At 46.6% G+C, this 18,814-nt stretch overlaps 1 protein-coding gene across 1 annotated transcript; it reads right to left on the reverse strand.

The window, feature by feature from the left end:
• Positions 1 to 3,873: 3,873 nt before the first annotated feature.
• Positions 3,874 to 17,889, reverse strand: LOC139230239 (zinc finger protein 615-like). The gene is made up of 3 exons (XM_070862071.1): positions 17,474 to 17,889; positions 15,958 to 16,152; positions 3,874 to 4,579 (listed from the first exon to the last, which is right to left on the reverse strand). The coding sequence occupies exons 1-3, from the start codon at positions 17,887 to 17,889 to the stop codon at positions 3,874 to 3,876; spliced, it is 1,317 nt and encodes a 438-aa protein (XP_070718172.1).
• Positions 17,890 to 18,814: the final 925 nt, after the last annotated feature.

The raw sequence follows: 18,814 nt of genomic DNA on the forward strand, positions 1-18,814 counted from the left end.
AAAAGCAGGAAACTATAGAGCAGTTAGCCTAACATCTGTGGTTGGGAAAATGTTGGAGTCAATTATTAAAGAATCAGTAGCAGGACATTTGGAAAAGCATAATTCGGTCAGGAAGGGGAAATCATGTTCGACAAATTTGCTGGAATTCTTTGAGGATGTAACGAAGAGCGTGGATAAAGGGGAACCAGTGAATGTGGTGTATTTGGACTTCCAGAATGCATTTGGCAAGTTGCCACGTAAAAGGTTACTGCACAAGATGGGGTTCATGGGTTTGGGGATGATATATTAGCATGAAGAGAGGATTGGTTAACGAACAGAAAACAGAGAGTCGGGATAAATGGTTCATTCTTGGGTTGGCAATCAGTAAGTAGTGGGGTGCCGCAGGGATCAGTGCTGGGACCCCAACTATTTACAATCTATATTAACGACTTGGAAGAAGGGACCGAGTGTAATGCAACCAAGTTTGCTGATGATACAAAGATGGGAGGAAAAGCAATGTGTGAGGAGGACACAAAAGATCTGCAAAAGGACACTACACACACAGCATGGTATGAATACAGGACAGTAATGGTCCATATCAGCACAACTCCTCAGACACTACACACACAGCATGGTATGTATACAGGGCAGTAATGGTCCATATCAGCATCAATGACATAAGTAGAAAAAGGGATGAGGTTCTCGAGGCAGATTTTAGGGAGCTAGGAAAGAGATTAAAAAGCAAGACCTTAAAGGTAGTAATCTCCTTGTGTAGTGTTGATGTCCCTGTGGGGTGCAATGTCTGACCCTGAGCTGCCCCAGAGAGGGGGCAGTGTGTGGTGACCCTGTGGGGTGCAGTAAGTTCAGTGTCTGACCCGGATCTGCCCTCATTCCTCCTGCTCCATGGGGCAATCACGCTCCAATCAATCCGAATTAATTGGAGGGACAGCGTCATCTACTGGACACAGACGGTATTTCAAGGGACATCATGTCCGGCTCCATCGCAGAGAAATCCAAAACTAACCTACAGATTCAATTCATTTTATTATCAATTGGTTAACAAACGTTAGCTCCATTTATTGCAGCTTTCAATATTTGAATAAAACCCTTTTGATATTTTGTATCGGTCTTCACGGTAGAAGATACTAAATACATCCCAATGATAGATAATCAAGGGGCTATAGGGAAGGGGGAACTTAAAACTATCACTGACACTTAAAGAAAAAGTACTCGGTAAAATAATGGGACTAAAGGTGGACAAGTCCCCTGGACCAAAACTGGACAAGTTCCCTGGACATGATGGCCTGCATCCTAGGGTCTTAAAAGAAGTGGCTGCAGAGATAGTGGATGCATTGGTTGAAATCTCCCAAAACTACCTGGAGAGATCCCAGCGGTTTGGAATACCACAAATGTAACACCGCTATTTAAAAAGGGAGAGACTGAAAACAGGAAACTATAGACTAGTTAGCCCAACATCTTTTGGTGGGAAAAAGCTGGAGTCCTTTATTAAGGAAACAGCAGCAGGACATTTGGAAAAGCATAATACAGTCAGGCAGAGTCAGCATCGTTTTATGAAAGGCAAATCATGTTTGACAAATTTGCTGGAGTTCTTTGAGGATGTAATGAGCAGGGTGGATAAGGGGGAACCAGTGGATGTGGTGTATTTGGATTCCCAGAAGGCTTTCAATAAGGTGCCACATAATAAAAGTTCACAGGATTGGGGGTAATATATTAGCATGGATAGAGGGTGGGCTAACTAACAGAAAACAGAGTCGGGATAAATGGGTCATTTTCCGGTAGGCAAACAGTGACTAGTGGGGTGCCTCAACTATTTACAATCTATATTAATGACTTGGATAAAGGGACAGAATGTAATGTAGCCAAGTTTGATGATGATACAAAGATGGATGGGAAAGCAAATTGGAGGAGGACACAAAGAATCTGCAAATGGATGTAGACAGGCTAAGTGAGTGGGCTAATATTTGGCAGATTGAGTATAATGTAGGAAAGTGTGAGGTTATCCACTTAGGCAGGAAAAATAAAAATACAACAGGGACCTGTACAACTGCAGTAAGACCTCCCTGCTCCTATACTCAAATCCCCTCGCTATGAAGGCCAGCATGGCATTTGCTTTCTTTACTGCCTGCTGTACCTGCAATCCGACCTTCAATGACTGATGTACCATGACACCCAGGTCTCATTGCACCTCCCCTTTTACTAATCTGTCTTCCTGTTTTTGCAATCAAAGTGGATAATCTCACATTTATCCACATTATATTGCATTTGCCATTCACCTAACCTGTCCAAGTCCCTCTGCAGCCTCTTAGCATCCTCCTCGCAGCTCGTACTGCCACCCAGCTTAGTGTCATCTGTAAACTTGGAGATATTACATTCCATTCCTTCATCTAAATCATTAATGTATATTGTAAATAGCTGTGGTCCCAGCACTGAACCCTGCGGCACCCCACTAGTCACTGTCGGCCATTCTGAAAAGTACCCGTTTATTCCCACTCTTTGCTTCCTATCTGCCAACCAGTTCTCTATCCACGTGAATACATTACCCCCAATACTATGTGCCTTAATTTTGCACAATAATCTCTTTTGTGGGACATTGTCAAAAGCCTTTTGAAATTCCAAATACACCACATCCACTGGTTCTCCCTTATCCACTCTACACATCCTCAAAAAACTCTAGTAGAAGATTTGTCAAGCATGTTTTCCCTTTTATAAATCCATGCTGACTTGGAACGATCCTGTCACTGCTTTCCAAATGCACTGCTATTACATCTTTAATTATTGATTCCAGCATTTTCCCCAGCACCAATGTCAGGCAAACCGGTCTATAATTCCCTGTTTTGTCTCTTCCTCCTTTTTTAAAAATTGGGGTTACATTAGCTACCCTCCAATCTATAGGAACTGAATCAGAGTCCATGTAATGTTGGAAAATGATCATCAATGCATCTACTATTTCTAGGACTACTTTCTTAAGTGTTCTGGGATGCAGACTATCAGGCACTGGGGATTTATCGGCCTTCAGTCCCTTCAATTTCCCTAACACCATTTCCTGACTAATAAGGATTTCTCTCAGTTCCCCCTTCTCGCTAGACCCTTGGTCCCCTAGTATTTTCGGGAGGTTATTCGTGTCCTTCGTGAAGACATAACCAAAGTATTTGTTCAAATGGTCTGCCATTTCCTTGTTCTCCATTATGAATACACCTGATTGCAAGGGATACATTAGTCTTCACTAATCTTTGTCTCTTCACCTATCTATAGAAGCTTTTGCAGTCAGTTTTTATTGGAGTTTAGAAGAATGAGAGGTGATCTTATTTGAAACATATGATACTGAGGGGACTCGACAAGGTAGATGCAGAGAGGATGTTTTCACTCGTAGGGGAATCTAGAACTAGGGGGCATAGTTTAAGAATATGGGATTTAGAAATGAGGTGAGGAGCAATTTCTACTCTGAGTGTCGTAAATCTGTGGAATTCTCTACCCAGAGAGCTGTGGAGGCTGGGTCATTGAATATATTTAAGGTGGAGATAGACAGATTTTTGAACGATAATGGAGTGAAGGGTTATGGTGAGCGGCAGGGAAGTGGAGCTGTGCCCAAGATCAGATCAGCCATGAACTTATTAAATGGCAGAGCAGGTTTGAGTGGCCAATGGCCAACTCCTGCTCCTATTTCTTATGATTTTTTAAAGGGTGAATTATAGATGCAAACACAATCAGCATTATTTTTTTATCTGACCCTTTTCCTGTTGATTAATTGGTCAAATATCCAGATTATTAAACTCCAGCCCAGTTATAGGGGAATCAATATCAGCAGAAAGCGAGCCCAACTGTCAGAATGGACCCAATTCAGTCTGGAACAGCAGCAGAATCCAAAACCTGCAGTCACTTATGAACTCGCTGGTGTCTCAGCAGGTGGGATGACAGAGTGAATCCCTTCCCACACTCGGAGCAGATGAACGGCCTCTCCACACTGTGAACTTGCTGGTGAGTTAAAAGGTGGGATGATTGAGTGACTCCTTTCCCACACTCAGAGCAGGTGAACGGCCTCTCCCCAGTGTGAACTCGCTGGTGTATCAGCAGGTTGAATGCTGTAGTGAATCCCTTCCCACACTCGGAGCAGGTGAATGGCCTCTCCCCAGTGTGAACTCGCTGGTGAATCAGCAGGTTGGATGAGATAGCGAATCCCTTCCCACACTCGGAGCAGGTGAATGGCCTCTCCCCAGTGTGAACTCGCTGGTGTGTCAGCAGTTCAGATGAGATAGTGAATCCCGTCCTACAGTCAGAGCAGGTGAACGGCCTCTCCCCAGTGTGAGTATGTTGGTGTCTCAGCAGGTGGGATGACCGAGTGAATCCCTTCCCACACTCAGAGCAGGTGAACGGCCTCTCCCTGGAGTGAATTCGCTGGTGAGTTAGTAGGTTTGATGACTGAGTGAATCCCTTCCCACACTCAGAGCAGGTGTACAGCCTCTCTCCAGTGTGACTGCACTGATGAACTTCCAGATCAGATAGGGAATTGAATCCCTTCCCACAGTCTCCACATTCCCACAGTTTCTCCATGCTGTGGGTGTCCTTGTGTCTCTCCAGGTTGCTCGATCAGTTGAAGCCTGGTCCACACACAGAACATGTGAACGCTTTCCACCCGCTGTGAATGGTGCAATGTTTTGTCAGGCTGTGTAACTGGTTAAAGCTCTTTCCACAGTCAGTGCACTGGAACATTCTTACTCGGGTGTGTGTGTGTTTCGGTGCTTTTCCAGTCACACTTATGTTTGAAATCTGTTCCCACAGACAGAACAGACAAACATTTCTCCTTCCACATTCAAAGGCCGATGATATCCAGGTCCTGATGAATCAAGTAATTCTGTCAGATCTTGACATGATGTTTGGTTTGAGTTTCCTGTCTGCAAATCCTCCCCTTCTGATACCCTGGAAAAGGAATTTACAAAAATCATTACAGCAAGTACAGGACAGAAATTCAGAACAGACAATTCCAGATTTTATGGAACATTTTTTCCTCTCTTATTCCTCCAAAGCTGTACATCCCTGCCCCATACACTTCCACCTGCCTGTCCTGAAATTCAAACACATCGCATGTCTGAAGGCAGCTTGTCCTACGCTCCCAATTATCATCACTAACTCTGGCTGGGTTCAGTTCTACACTCACTGGTTCCCCTTCCTCTCCTCGCCGGAAGATGCTGATTCTGGCTGGGTTCAGTTCCACACTAATTGGTTCCCTCTCCAACCTTCCTTTGAAGGTGCTGATTCTGGTAGGGATCAGTTCTACACTCACTGGTTCCCCTCCCCTGAAGGTGCTGACTCTGGCTGGGTTCAGTTCTGCATTCACTTTTTCCCCTGAAGGTGCTGACTCTGGCTAGGTTCAGTTCTACATTCACTGGTTCACCTCCCTCTCCTCACCTGAAGATGCTGACTCTGGCTGGGTTCAGTTCTACACTCACTGGACCCCTCCCCTGAAGATGCTGACTGTGGCTGGATTCAGTTCTACACTCGCTGGTTCCCCTGAAGGTGCTGACTCTGGCTGGGTTGAGCTCTATACTCACTGGGTCCCCTCGCTCTCCTCCCCTGAAGGTGCTGACTCTGGCTGGCTTCAGTTCTGCACTCACTGGTCTGGTGAAAAGTGATTGATATTGTTTCTGTCACTCATTGGTGAAATGGGACCGTTTTAAATTGCTTTGTTAAGTCGACAAACACCTTGTGTGTCAGTTTCTGGTACTGTGTGTCAGTGTGGGATTGACAGGGTGTATAGGACAGACACTGTCACTCACTCTCTGGTACTGTGTGTCAGTGTGTGATTGACAGGTGTGTATAGGACAGACACTGCCACTCACTCTCTAGTACTGTGTGTCAGTGTAGGATTGACAGGTGTGTATAGGAAATACCTGTCACTCACTCTCTGGTCATACATATCAGTTTGGTAATTGTTGACTATAGGATAGAGTAACTGTCACTCTCTGTTACTGTGTGGCAGTGTTTGATTGTCAGTCGAATACAGGATATAGCTACTTTCCGTTGTGCCCCAGACCTGATTTTTGCAGTGCGACAGCTGCAGGAAAAATGCAGCCAACAGCGCCAGCTGTTACACACGGCCTTCATCGACTTTACAAAGGCTTTTGACACTGTCAACCGTGAAGGTCTATGGAGTGTCCTCCTCCGTTTCGGATGCCCCCAAAAGTAGGTCACCATCCTCCGCCTGCTCCACGGATCCGTCACAGACCCAATTCATGGCCGGACTGGGTCAAGCAGGGCTGCATCATTGCCCCAATCTTCTCAATCTTCCTCGCTGCCATGCTCCACCTCACCGTTGATAAGCTCCCCGCTGGAATAGAACTAAACTACAGAACCAGTGGGAAGCTGTTCAACCTTCGCCATCTCCAGGCCAGGTGCAAGACCAGTCCAACCTCTGTCATCGAGCTACAGTACGCGGACGGCTCCTGAGTCTGTGCACACACAGAGGCTAAACTCCAGGACATAGTCGACGTATATACCGAGGCGTATGAAAGCATGGGGCTTACGCTAAACATTAGTAAGACAAAGGTCCTCCACCAGCCTGTCCTCGTCGCACAGCACTGCCCCCCCAAACATCAAGATCCACGGCGTGGCCCTGGACAATGTGGACCACTTCCCCTATCTCGGGAGCCTCCTATCAACAACAGCAGGCATTGACGATGAGATCCAACACCGCCTCTATTGCACCAGTGCACCCTCCGGCTACTTGAGGAAAAGAGTGTTTGAAGACCAGTCCCTCAAAACTGTCACCAAGCACATGGTCTACAGGGCCGTAGTAATACCCGCCCTCCTGTATAGCTCAGAGACGTGGACCATGTACAGCAGACAGCTCAAGTCGCTGGAGAAATACCACCAGCGATGTCTCTGCAAGATCCTGCATATCCCCTGGGAGGACAGACGCACAAACATTAGCGTCCTCGTCCAGGCCAACTTCCCCAGCACTGAAGCACTGACCACACTTGATCAGCTCCACTGGGCAGGCCACATAGTTTGCATGGCAGACACGAGACTCCCAAAGCAAGCACTCTACTAGGAACTGGTCCACGGCATTCGGGAGGGCGCTGAGCTCCTCGAGTATTGTCACCGAGAGCATGCAGAAATCAAGCGCAGGCAGCGGAAGGAGCTTGCGGCAAACCAGGCTTTCTGCCCCCTTTCCCTCAACGACTATCTGTCCCTCTTGTGACAGTGACTGTGGTTCTAGTATTGGACTGTACAGCTACCTAAGAACTCACGCTAAGAGTGGAAGCAAGTCTTCCTCAATTCTGAGGGACTGTCTATGATGATGATGATGATAGATACTTTAACTCCCAATCTCTAATACAGTGTGAACAATTTAACTGATAGCCTATCTGTTACTCTCTGATAAAGTGTGTCAGTGTGGGATTGAGAGAGAATGTCGGAAAGACGCTGCCACTGTCACTTTCTGGTACTGTGTGTCATTGGAGGATTGACTGCTGAATATGGGATGGACACTGTACCTCTCATTCTCTGATATTGCTATCAGTATGGGATATATTTGTTAACATAGGATAGATGTTGCATCTCTCAATCTCTGGTACAGTGAGGCAGAGTTGGATTGCCAGGTGAGTGTTGGATAGATACTGCCTCTCTCATTCTCTGACACTATGTGACAGGTGAGTTTTCGATAGATACTGCCTCTCTCATTCTCTGACACTATGTGACAGATTTTGATTGACAGGTGAGTATCGGATGGACACTGCCACTTTCAATCTCCGGTGCAGTGTCTGTGTGGGACTGACTGGTGATTATAGGATAGATACTGACACTTTCACTCTCTGATCCATTGACAGGTAAATACAGAATTAATATTGTGGGTGTCTGGAATGGGAGTGTGGATTTGACTCTGTATCTGTCCATCTCTGGTATGTGAATGAGGGTTTTACTCTGTATGTCAGTTTCTGATATGACAGTGTGGGTTTTATCCTGTACCAGTCAATTTCTGGGAATTGCCTGTGGGTTTCATTCTGTATCTTTCCATTCCTGATGTGTGAATGTTTGTTTTGTGCTGCATCTGTCCATCTCTGTTATGTGAATGTGAGCTCTACTCCATACCCGTCATTCTCCAGTATGTTAGTATTGTTTTACTCTGTACCACCAATTCCTGACAGAGTATTCGTTTTACTTTCTAACTGTCAATTTGTGTTATGGAGGCGAGTGTTTATGCTGAATCTGTCGGTCTCTGGTAAATGAGTCTGAGCTTCACTCTGTCTCTGATATGTGAGTGTGGGAACTCTCTGTATCTCTCCGTTTCTGTTTTATTCTGTACCTGTCAAGTTCTGATGTGTGATTGTGGGCCTCACTCTATAACTGCCAGTTTCTGCTTACTTGAGAGTGGGCTTTCCTTTGTACCTGTCAGTTTCTGGTATGGAAGAAAGGACTTTACCCTGTACCTGTCAATTACTGGTAAGTGAGTACTGGCATTTCACTGTATCTGTCAATTTATGTTATGGGAATATAGATTTTAATATATCAGCCTCTAATGTGTGAGTGTGGGTTTTATACTGTATCTCTCAGTCTCTGATAGGCGAGTGTGTGTACTATTCTGTACCAGATAGGTTTTGGTATGTGTGTGGGGTTTAAGCAGTGCCTCTACGTTTCTGGTATGTTAGTCTGCCTTTAATTTGTATTTATTAGTCCAGGTGGTTTTATGTTTTACTCTGCACCTATCAGTTTCTGGTATGTGAGTGTGGGGTATAATCTGTACCTGTCAGTTTCCGGTATGTGAGTGTGGGGTATAATCTGTACCTGTCAGTTTCCGGTATGTGAGTGTGGGGTATAATCTGTACCTGTCAGTTTCCGGTATGTGAGTGTGGGGTATAATCTGTACCTGTCAGTTTCTGGCAAGTGAGTGTGGGTGTTTAATGTTCCTGTCAGTGTGATCTGTTTCAATGATTTAACATCATCTGATTCGACTGCTCCATGTGGCTGTAAAATTCACAATGTAACTCTGCCACTTCGGATCACTGTGGGACTGACAGCTTCTGCTGCCTCTGACCATAGGATTGAGGCCAGTTCTGCGTTTCTGTGCTCTGTGAGTGATAATCTACTTACTGTGTGTGAGAAGGAGCTGCCTGCACTGTTCCTTGTGTTCTGGGTGGAGGGGGACCAGATGTTAATAAATGGCCACCAAACAGTAGTAGTGAGGTTGGGGATGGCATCAAACAAGAAATTAGGGATGCGTGCAATAAAGGTAAAGCAGTTATCATGGGCGACTTTAATCTACATATAGATTGGGTTAACCAAGTTGGTAGCAATGCGATGGAGAACGATTTCCTGGAGTGTATTAGGGATGAATTTCTAGACCAATGTGTCGAGGAACCAACTAGAGAGCTGGCCATCCTGGACTGGGTGTTGTGTAATGAGAGAGGATTCATTAGCAATCTTAATGTGTGAGACTCCTTGGGGAAGAGTGATAATAATATGGTAGAATTCTTTATTAAGGTGGAGAGTGACAGTGTTAATTCAGAGACTACAGTACTGAACTTAAGGAAAGGTAACTTCGATGGTATGAGACGTGAATTGGCTAGGATAGACTGGCAAATGATATTAAAGGTTTGACAGTGGAGAGGCAATGGTAGACATTTATAGATTACATGGATGAACTTCAACAATTGTACATCCCTCTCTGGAGTAAAAAATAAAAAGGGGAAAGTGGCTCAACCATGGTTAACAAGGGAAATTAGCAATAGTATCAAATCCAATGAAGAGGCATAATTTGGAGAGAAAGAGCAGCAAACCTGAGGACTGCGAGAAATTTAGAATTCAGCAGAGGAGGACAAAGGGTTTAATTACAAGGGGGAAAATAAAGTATGAGAGGAAGCTTGCAGGGAACATAAAAACTTACTGCAAAAGCTTCTATAGATATGCGAAGAGAAACGATTAGCGAAGACCAGCATAGGTCCTTTGCAGACATAATCAGGTGAATTTATAATGGGGAACAAAGAAATGGCAGACAAACTGAACAAATACTTTGGATCTGTCTTCACTAAGGAAGACACAAATAAACTTCCAGAAATACTAGGAGTTCGAGGGTCTAGTGAAAAGAAGGAACTGCAGGAAATCCTTATTGATCAGGACATTGTGTTAGGGAAATTGATGGAATTGAAGGCAAATAAATCCCCAGGGCATGATAGGCTGCATCCCAGAGTACATAAGGAAGTGGCCCTAGAAATAATGCATGCATTGGTGATCTTTTTCCAACTTTCTTTTGACTCTGGATCAGTTCCTCTGGACTGGAGTGCAGCTAATGTAAAAAAGGAGGGAGCGAAAAAATGGGGAATTATAGGCTAATGAGCCTGACATCGGTGGTGGGGAAAATGTTGGAATCAATTATTAAAGATGAAATAGCAGCGCATTTGGAAGCGGTGACAGGATCAGTCCAAGTCAGCATGGATTTATGAACGGGAAATCATGCTTGACAAATCTTCTAGAATTTTTTGAGGATGTAAGTAGGAGAGTGGACAAGGGAGAATCAGTGGATGTGGTGTATTTGGATTTTCAAAAGGCTTTTGACAAGGTCCCACACAAGACACTAGTGTGCAAAATTAAAGCACATGGTATTGGAGCAAATGTTTTGATGTGGATAGAAAACTGGGTGACAGACAGGAAGCAGAGAATCGGAATAAACTGGTCCTTTTCAGAATGGCAGGCAGTGACCAGTGGGGTGCTGCAGGGTTCAGTGCTGGGACCCCAGTTATTTACAATATACATCAATGATTTAGATGAAGGAATTGAACGTAATATCTCCAAGTTTGCAGATGACACTAAGCTGTGTGGCGGTGTGAGCTGTGAGAAGGATGGTAAGAGACTGCAGGGTGACTTGGACAGGTTAGGTGAGTGGGCAAATGCATGGTAGATGCAGTATAATGTGGATACATGTGAGGATATCCACTTTGGTGGCAAAAACAGGAAGTCAGAATATTATCTGAATGTTGACAGATTAGGAAAAGGGGAGATGCAACGAGACCTGGGTGTCATGGTTCATCAGTCATTGAAGTTTGGCATGCAGGTACAGCAGGTGGTGAAGAAGGCAAATGACATGTTGGCCGTCATAGCTAGCGGATTTGAGTATAGGAGAAGGGAGGTTTTACGGCAGTTGTACAGGGCATTAATGAGGCCACACCTGGAATATTGTGTTCAGTTTTGTTCCCCTAATCTGAGAAAGGCCATTCTTGCTATTGAGGGCGTACAGCGAAGGTTCACTAGATTGATTCCTGGGATGGCAGGACTGACATATGAGGAGAGACTGGATTAACTGGGCTTGTATCCACTGGAGTTTAGAAGAATGAGAGGGGATCTCATAGAAATATATAAAATTCTGACGGGATTGGACAAGTTAGAGGCAGGAAGGATGTTCCCATTTCTGAGGAGTTCCAGAACCAGGGGTCACAGTCTAAGAATAAGGGGAAGTTTCTCCTCATTTAGGACCGAGATGAGGAGAAACTTCTTCACTCAGAGAATGGTTACCCTGTGGAATTCTCTACCGCAGAAGGTTTTTGAGGCCAGTTCGTTAGATATATTCAAATGGAAGTTAAATATGGCCCTTACGGCCAAAGCGATCAAGGGGTATGGAGAGAAAGCAGGAAAGGGTTACTGAGGTTGAATGATCAGCCATGATCTTATTGAATGGCGGTGCAGGCTCGGAGAGCCAAATGTCCTGGTCATGCACCTAATTTCTATGTTTCTATGTTTGTGGAATTGTACCCAGCCAGATTCAGCACTTTCTGGAGAAAATAACTTGCAATCGATGAAATCAATGTTAAGGATGGAGGGAGAGTATCTAGAATAATAAATGTACAGCTTAGGAGAGACAGAAGGGCACAGACTGTTGTCTGGAATCTAGAATTGTCTGTTCTGAATTTCTATCCTGTACTTAAAGTAACAACTTTTGTATCTCCATTTGCAGGGTATTAGAAGAGGTGCATCTGCAGCTGGGAGACTCAAATCAAACATCACGTCAAGATTTGAGAGATTCACCGGATTCATCAGGATAACCTTATCATCAGCCTTTGGAAAAACACCAATCATAGCGGGAAGAAACATGATATATGTTCTGTGTGTGGATGCAACTTCAACCAATCACCTAGCCTGTGAGATGCGTGCTAAGCTGATTCATTACTGTAAATGTGGGGAAAGTGGGAATGGATGTAGATGTGCATCGGGTGGAAAGGCATCAGGGAGATGCCATTTACCAGCTGAGTGTGGAAAGAGATTCAGTCTCTCATCTCACCAACTGACATTCGAGGACTGAGAAAACAGACTTTCTCCTGTGAATATAGAGCTGTGTTATTGGGCCGCGATGTTTTTACTTGTTCATCTTGTTGACTGTACACCTTTGCTAATTAGTTGACGTGATGGGTTTACTTGTACATATTTAAAAACATACATTTACTGAGCGGATTCAAATTTAAAATGAAACCACCTTTGCAGGCGTGGTACTCTATTCACACATCGAAGGTGGGCACATGCTAAGTCCTGTCTCTGAAAGTGAGTCACAGACTGGATTTTGTGTTTAGTGATCCTGGGCATGTTAGCTATCCCTATCCTGGACACCAAGGCAAGGCGAGGCACTCTGGAAGGTATGGGGAACTGGACTTGTCCCTGAGAGTAACCAGAGGTCTGAGAACTGAAACAATCTAGAGATAGAAAGGAGAAAAGGTGCAAAATGGAGCTGTCGGTAACAGGATATCAATTTGACTCCTCTTATCATGGAGACATCAAATATCGACACTCTATTGTTATTTGAAATATCAAAATATTAAACTCCAGCCCAGTTTTCGGGGTTATTAACATCAGCAGAAACAAATCCCAACTGACAGAACGAACATGATTCAGTCAGGATGCGATTAACAGCAGTAATAACAGAGAACCCAAACCCTGCAGTCACTTGTGAACTCGCAATTCAGAGGCCTTTGACAAGGTCCCACATAAGAGATTGGTCTGCAAAATCAAAGCACATGGTAATCTACTGGCGTGGATAGAGAATTGGTTGGCAGACAGGAAGCAGAGAGTCGGGATAAACGGGTCCTTTTCGGAATGGGAGGCAGTGGCTAGTGGAGTGCCGCAGGGCTCAATGCTGGGACCCCAGCTCTTTACAATATACATTAATGATTTGGATGAAGGAATTGAGTGTAATATCTCCAAGTTGTGTGGCGGTGTGTGCTGTGAGGAGGATACTAAGAGGCTGTCGGGTGATTTGGACAGGTTAGGTGAGTGGGCAAATGCATGGCAGATGCAGTATAATGTAGATAAATGTGAGGTTATCCACTTTGATGGCAAGAAAACGAAGGCAGAATATTATCTGAATGGCGGCAGATTAGGAAAAGGGGAGGTGTAACGAGATCTGGGTGTCATGGTACATCAGTCATTGAAAGTTGGCATGCAGGTACAGCAGGTGGTGAAGAAGGCAAATGGCATGTTGGCCTTCATAGCTAGGGGATTTGAGTATAGGAGAAGGGAGGTCTTACTGCAGTTGTACAGGGCCTTGGTGAGGCCTCACCTGGAATATTGTGTTCAGTTTTGGTCTCCTAATCTGAGGAAGGATGTTCTTGCTATTGAGGGAGTGCAGCGAAGGTTCACCAGACTGATTCCAGGGATGGCTGGACTGACAAATGAGGAGAGACTGGATCAACTGGGCCTTTATACACTGGAGTTTAGAAGGAGGAGAGGGGATCTCATAGAAACGAATAAGATTCTGACGGGGCTGGACAGGTTAGATGTGGGAAGAATGTTCCCAATGTTGGAGAAGTCCAGAACCAGGGGACACAGTCTTAGGATAAGGGGTAGGCCATTTAGGACTGAGATGAGGAGAAACTTCTTCACTCAGAGAGTTGTTAACCTGTGGAATTCCCTGCCGCAAAGAGTTGATGATGCCAGTTCATTTGATATATTCAAGAGGGAGTTAGATATGGCCCTTACGGCTGAAGGGATCAAGGGGTATGGAGAAAAAGCAGGAAAGGGGTACTGAGGGAATGATCAGCCATGATCTTATTGAATGGTGGTGCAGGCTCGAAGGGCCGAATGGCCTACTCCTGTACCTATTTTCTATGTTTCTATGTTTCTATGACTGAGTGAATCCCTTCCCAAACTTCCCCAGTGTGAACTCGCTGGAGTTTCAGCAGATCGGATGATCTGAGCAGGTGAACGGCCTCTCCCCAGTGTGACTGCGACGATGAATTTCTAGATCAGACGGGGAACTGAATCCCTTTCCACATCTCCACATTCTCACGGTTGCTCCATGGTGTGGGTGTCCTTATGTCTCTCCAGTTTGAACGATCAGTTGAAGTTTCGTCCACACACAGAACATGTTTAGTTTCTCCCCGCTGTGAGTGGTGCAATGTTTTTTCAGGCTGTGTAACTGGTTGAAACTCTTTCCACAGGCAGTGCACTGGAACACACTCACTCGGATGTGTGTGTGTGTCTCGGTGCTTTTCCAGTCACACTGATGTTTGAAATATTTTCCCACCAACAGAACGGACAAACATTTCTCCTTCCACATTCAAAGGCTGAGGATGTGCATCATTTCCAGCTTACATGGTTGGGTTCAGATCTGCACCCGCTGTGCGCAGAGTGAGAATAAAATCAATGAGATGCTGATTTTCTCTGCTGGTCACTGGGTCTTTTGTGCCGGCCCGTTAGCGTGAGCCCGGGCTGGCCCGATAGGGTGAGCCTGCTCTCGCCCAATAGGGTGACCTCGGGCTGGCCCGATAGGGTGAGCCAGAGCTGGCTGGAGAATCTGGTGTTTGGAGTTTGAGTTATGAGGCGTGGTATCGCTGCCAGTACCAACGTCTGACAGAGACTCTCCCCCTGAATCTGTGAAATGACAATGGCCAGGAACTGAGACTGGAGCCGAACACAAACCTCAGTTACAGTGAATCCCGGGGCGGACATCCCATTCTCTTTGTGTTTGATTGCAGACACTGGGGTGGGGTGGGGGTGGGTGCAGACACCGGGAGAGGGGTGGGTGCAGACATTGTGGTAGGGAGTAGGTGCAGACACAGGGGGAGGGGTGGGTGTAGACACTGGGGGAGGGGTGGGTGCAGACATGCGGGGAGGAATGGGTACAGACAGTGGAGGAGGGTAGGTGCAGAGACCGGGGGAGGGGTGGATGCAGGCACTGGGGGAGTGGTAGGTGCAGACACTGGGGGAGGGGTGGGTGCAGACACCAGGGGAGGGGTGGGTGCAGACACCAGGGGAGGGGTGGTTGCAGACACTGGGTGAGGGTTGGGTGCCGATACTGGGGGAGGGGTGGGTGCAGACACTGGGGGAGTGGTGGGTGCACACATTGGGGGAGGGGTGGGTGCAGACACTGGGGGAAGGATGAGTGCAGACACTTGTGGCGGGGTGGATGCAGACACTGGGGGGAGGGGTGGGTGCAGACACTGGGGGAAGGATGAGTGCAGACACTTATGGCGGGGTGGATGCAGACACTGGGGGGAGGGGTGGGTGCAGACACTGGGGGAGGGATGGGTGCAGACACTGGGGGAAGGGTGGGTGCAGATACTGGGGGAGTGGTGGGTTCAGATACTGGGGGGGGGGGTGATGGCTGCAGACACTGTTGGCGGGGTGGATGCAGACACTGGGGGGGAGGGGTGGGTGCAGACACTGAGGGAAGGATGGGTGCAGACACTGGGGGAAGGGTGGGTGCAGATACTGGGGTTGGGGTGGGTGCAGACACTGGGGGAGGAATGGGTGCAGATACTGGGGAAGTGGTGGGTGCAGACACTGGGGGAGGTGTGGGTGCAGCCAATGTCAGCGAGTCACCAGTGATTCTGAGATAATTTTCAATGATTTCTGTCTGGAGTCTGATCCCAGCCCCGGGACAGGGATCATTTGATTCCAGGGTCAGCTCTTTTCTGAGAGCCATGGGTGGCTCTGAGAAGAGCCTTTGGGTTCAGATATTTAAAAGTTGCCCTTCTTATTTGCTTTTTGGGTGCTGCTTTCTTGGTGTTTGCTGATTTGGCATGGCCTTTGCCCTCGGTTTCTCCACCTTTTTGGCCACCTTCATCTTTGTGCCTGTGGCCTTCTTGGGGTTCGGGCTTCTTCGCCGCCGCCTTCTTCCCAGCCGCCGCTTTCGCTGTCTTTTTTTGGTGCTCGTTTGCTTGGCTGCTGGCTTCTTGACTGAAACATAGAAACATAGAAAGTTACAGCGCAGAAGGAGTCCATTTTGGCCCACCGTGTCCACGCCGGCCTAAAAGGAGCCACACGGCCCTTGGTCAGCAGCCTTAAAGGTTACATATATACCTATGAACAATGATGGAAAGGCAAAGAGCACCCAGTCCGCATCAAGCAAGTGCGACACAGCTTATACTGAAACATTCTACACTCCACCCAACCAGAGCCATGTGATCTCCTGGGAGAGGCAAAAACCAGGTAAAAACCCAGGCCAATTTAGGGAGAAAAAATCTGGGAAAATTCCTCTCCGACCAATGCGCACGATCGAAACTAGTCCAGGAGATCACACTGGCCGTATTCGATTCTCTGCAGTCCTTATCATTATATCTGCGCCGTCCAACAAAAGATCATCCAGTTTAATCACATTTACCAGCTCCAGGTCGGTAACCCTGCAGGTTACGCACTTTAAGTGCCATCCAACCATCTCTAAACAGTGGTGAGGGTTTCTGCATCCACCACTCTTCCGGGCAGTGAGTTCCAGATCCCCACAACCCTCTGTGTAAAGAAGCCCCCCTCAAATTCCCTCTAAACCTTCCACTAACCACCTTAAAACGATGCCCGCTCATAACAGACCCCTCCACCAATGGAAACAGGTCCTTACTATCCAATATGTCCAGGCCCCTCAATATTTTGTATACCTCAATGAGGCCTCCTCTCAACCTCCTCTGTTCCAATGAGAACAAACCCAGCCTATCCAATCTGTCCTCAAACTAAGATTCTCCATTCCAGGCAGCATCCTAGTAAATCTCCTCTGCATCCTCCCTAGTACAATCACATCTTCCCTATAATACTGTGACCAAAACTGCACGCAGTACTCCAGCTGTGGCCTAACCAAAGTATTATACAATTTAAGCATAACCTCCCTGCTCTTATATTCTATGCCTTGGCCAATATCGGCAAGCATTCCGTATGCCTTCTTAACCACCTTATCCACCTGGCCTGCTACTTTCAGGGATCTGTGGACAAGCACTCCACATCCCTTTGTTCATCCACACTATTAAGTCGCCTATCGCTTAATGTGTATACCCTTTCCTTAATCGATCTCCCAAAGTGCATCACCTCACACTTCTCTGAATTAAATTCAATTTGCCACTGCTCTGCCCATCTGACCAGTAGATTGATATCCTCCTGCAGCCCATGCCTTTCCTCTTCATTATCAACCACACAGCCAATTTAGTGTCCTCTGCAAACTTCTTAATCATACTCCCTATATGCAAATCTAAATCATTGATATATACCACAAAAAGCAAGGGACACAGTACTGAGCCCTGCGGAACCCCATTGGAAACATCCTGCTGCTTTCTTGGCTGGAGATTTCTTGGCTGGAGATTTCACCTCCCTTTCAACTTTCCCCGGGGTTTCCTTCTCAGCGACTTTGAAGGATCCCGAGGCGCCCTTGCCCTTGATCTGCTTCAGGGAACCATTTGTCACATTCCTCTTGACACTGAACCTGATCTGGGACCCGCGCTTCTCCACATCGACGTCTATGGCCGCCAGAGCCTTCTTTATCGCGGCCAGGACAATCCCCTTGCGATCACTGCCATCGGCCACAACCTTGAGGATCTGCTCGCTCAACTTGGAACCGGCTGGCTTGCAGCGGGGGGCTGCCTTCTTCTTGCTGGGAGCCTTGGTTTGAGCGGCGGCGGCAGGAAGGGCCGAGTCGGCGGCTGCAGTATCAGTCATGTGCGCGACTCTGTGGAAAATCTCTCTGACAGTCAGAGCTGGGTCAGAAATGAAACGAGAGACGGCGACACAGAGCAACTTAAAGGCAGCGAGCGGACGGGGCGGAGACATCCTGCTGTCAGCTCCCCGCCCCTCCAGCCTCTCTGTGTTTCTCTCTCCTCACTAACTCTCCGAATCCAATTCAACTCGGGCCCTCCCGATTCCCAGACTGGCCTCTTTCTCTCCCCAAGACCGGGATGTTTGCTGTCGATTTAAACCCGTTTCATTGCTGCACTGGTCGCGCTCTCTCAGCCGATCACGGATATTTTCTCTCCTTTTCGACTGAAACTTGAAATCAAATCAAACTTTCTGTTTAATTCCCGCTTCAGTCCTGAGCAGGGCAGCAGGGCGATCCTGTGGCAGGGAACTCCTTAATATTCCCATAACATAAATCGACAGATACAGTGAAAGGCCCATGCTCACTTACCAGTAATTGACAAGTATAGGGTAAAGACCCCCTTCCACATCAGAAACTGACAGATCCAAAGCAAAGCCCACTTTTAATCAAGCAGAAACAGGCAGGTATAGAGTAAGGCCCACACTCACGTATCAGAACTTGACAGGTACAGAATAAAACCCAGACTCCCATAACAGATATGGAGAGATACGGAGAAAGGCTCACACTAACATACCAGAGACAGATAGACACAGAGTACAACTTAGACTCACATACCAGAGACCAACAGATTCAGCATAAGCACTCACCTCCATAACAAAAATTGACAGTTAGAAAGTAAAACGAATGCTCTATCAGAAATTGGTGGTACAGAGTAAAACAATACTAACATACTGGAGAATGACGGGGATGGAGTATAGCTCACATTCACATAACTTAGATGGACGGATACAACACAAAACACACACTCACACACCAGGAATGGAAAGA

Source organism: Pristiophorus japonicus, chromosome 19 (assembly GCF_044704955.1).
Source record: "Pristiophorus japonicus isolate sPriJap1 chromosome 19, sPriJap1.hap1, whole genome shotgun sequence".
NCBI lineage: Eukaryota > Metazoa > Chordata > Chondrichthyes > Pristiophoridae > Pristiophorus > Pristiophorus japonicus.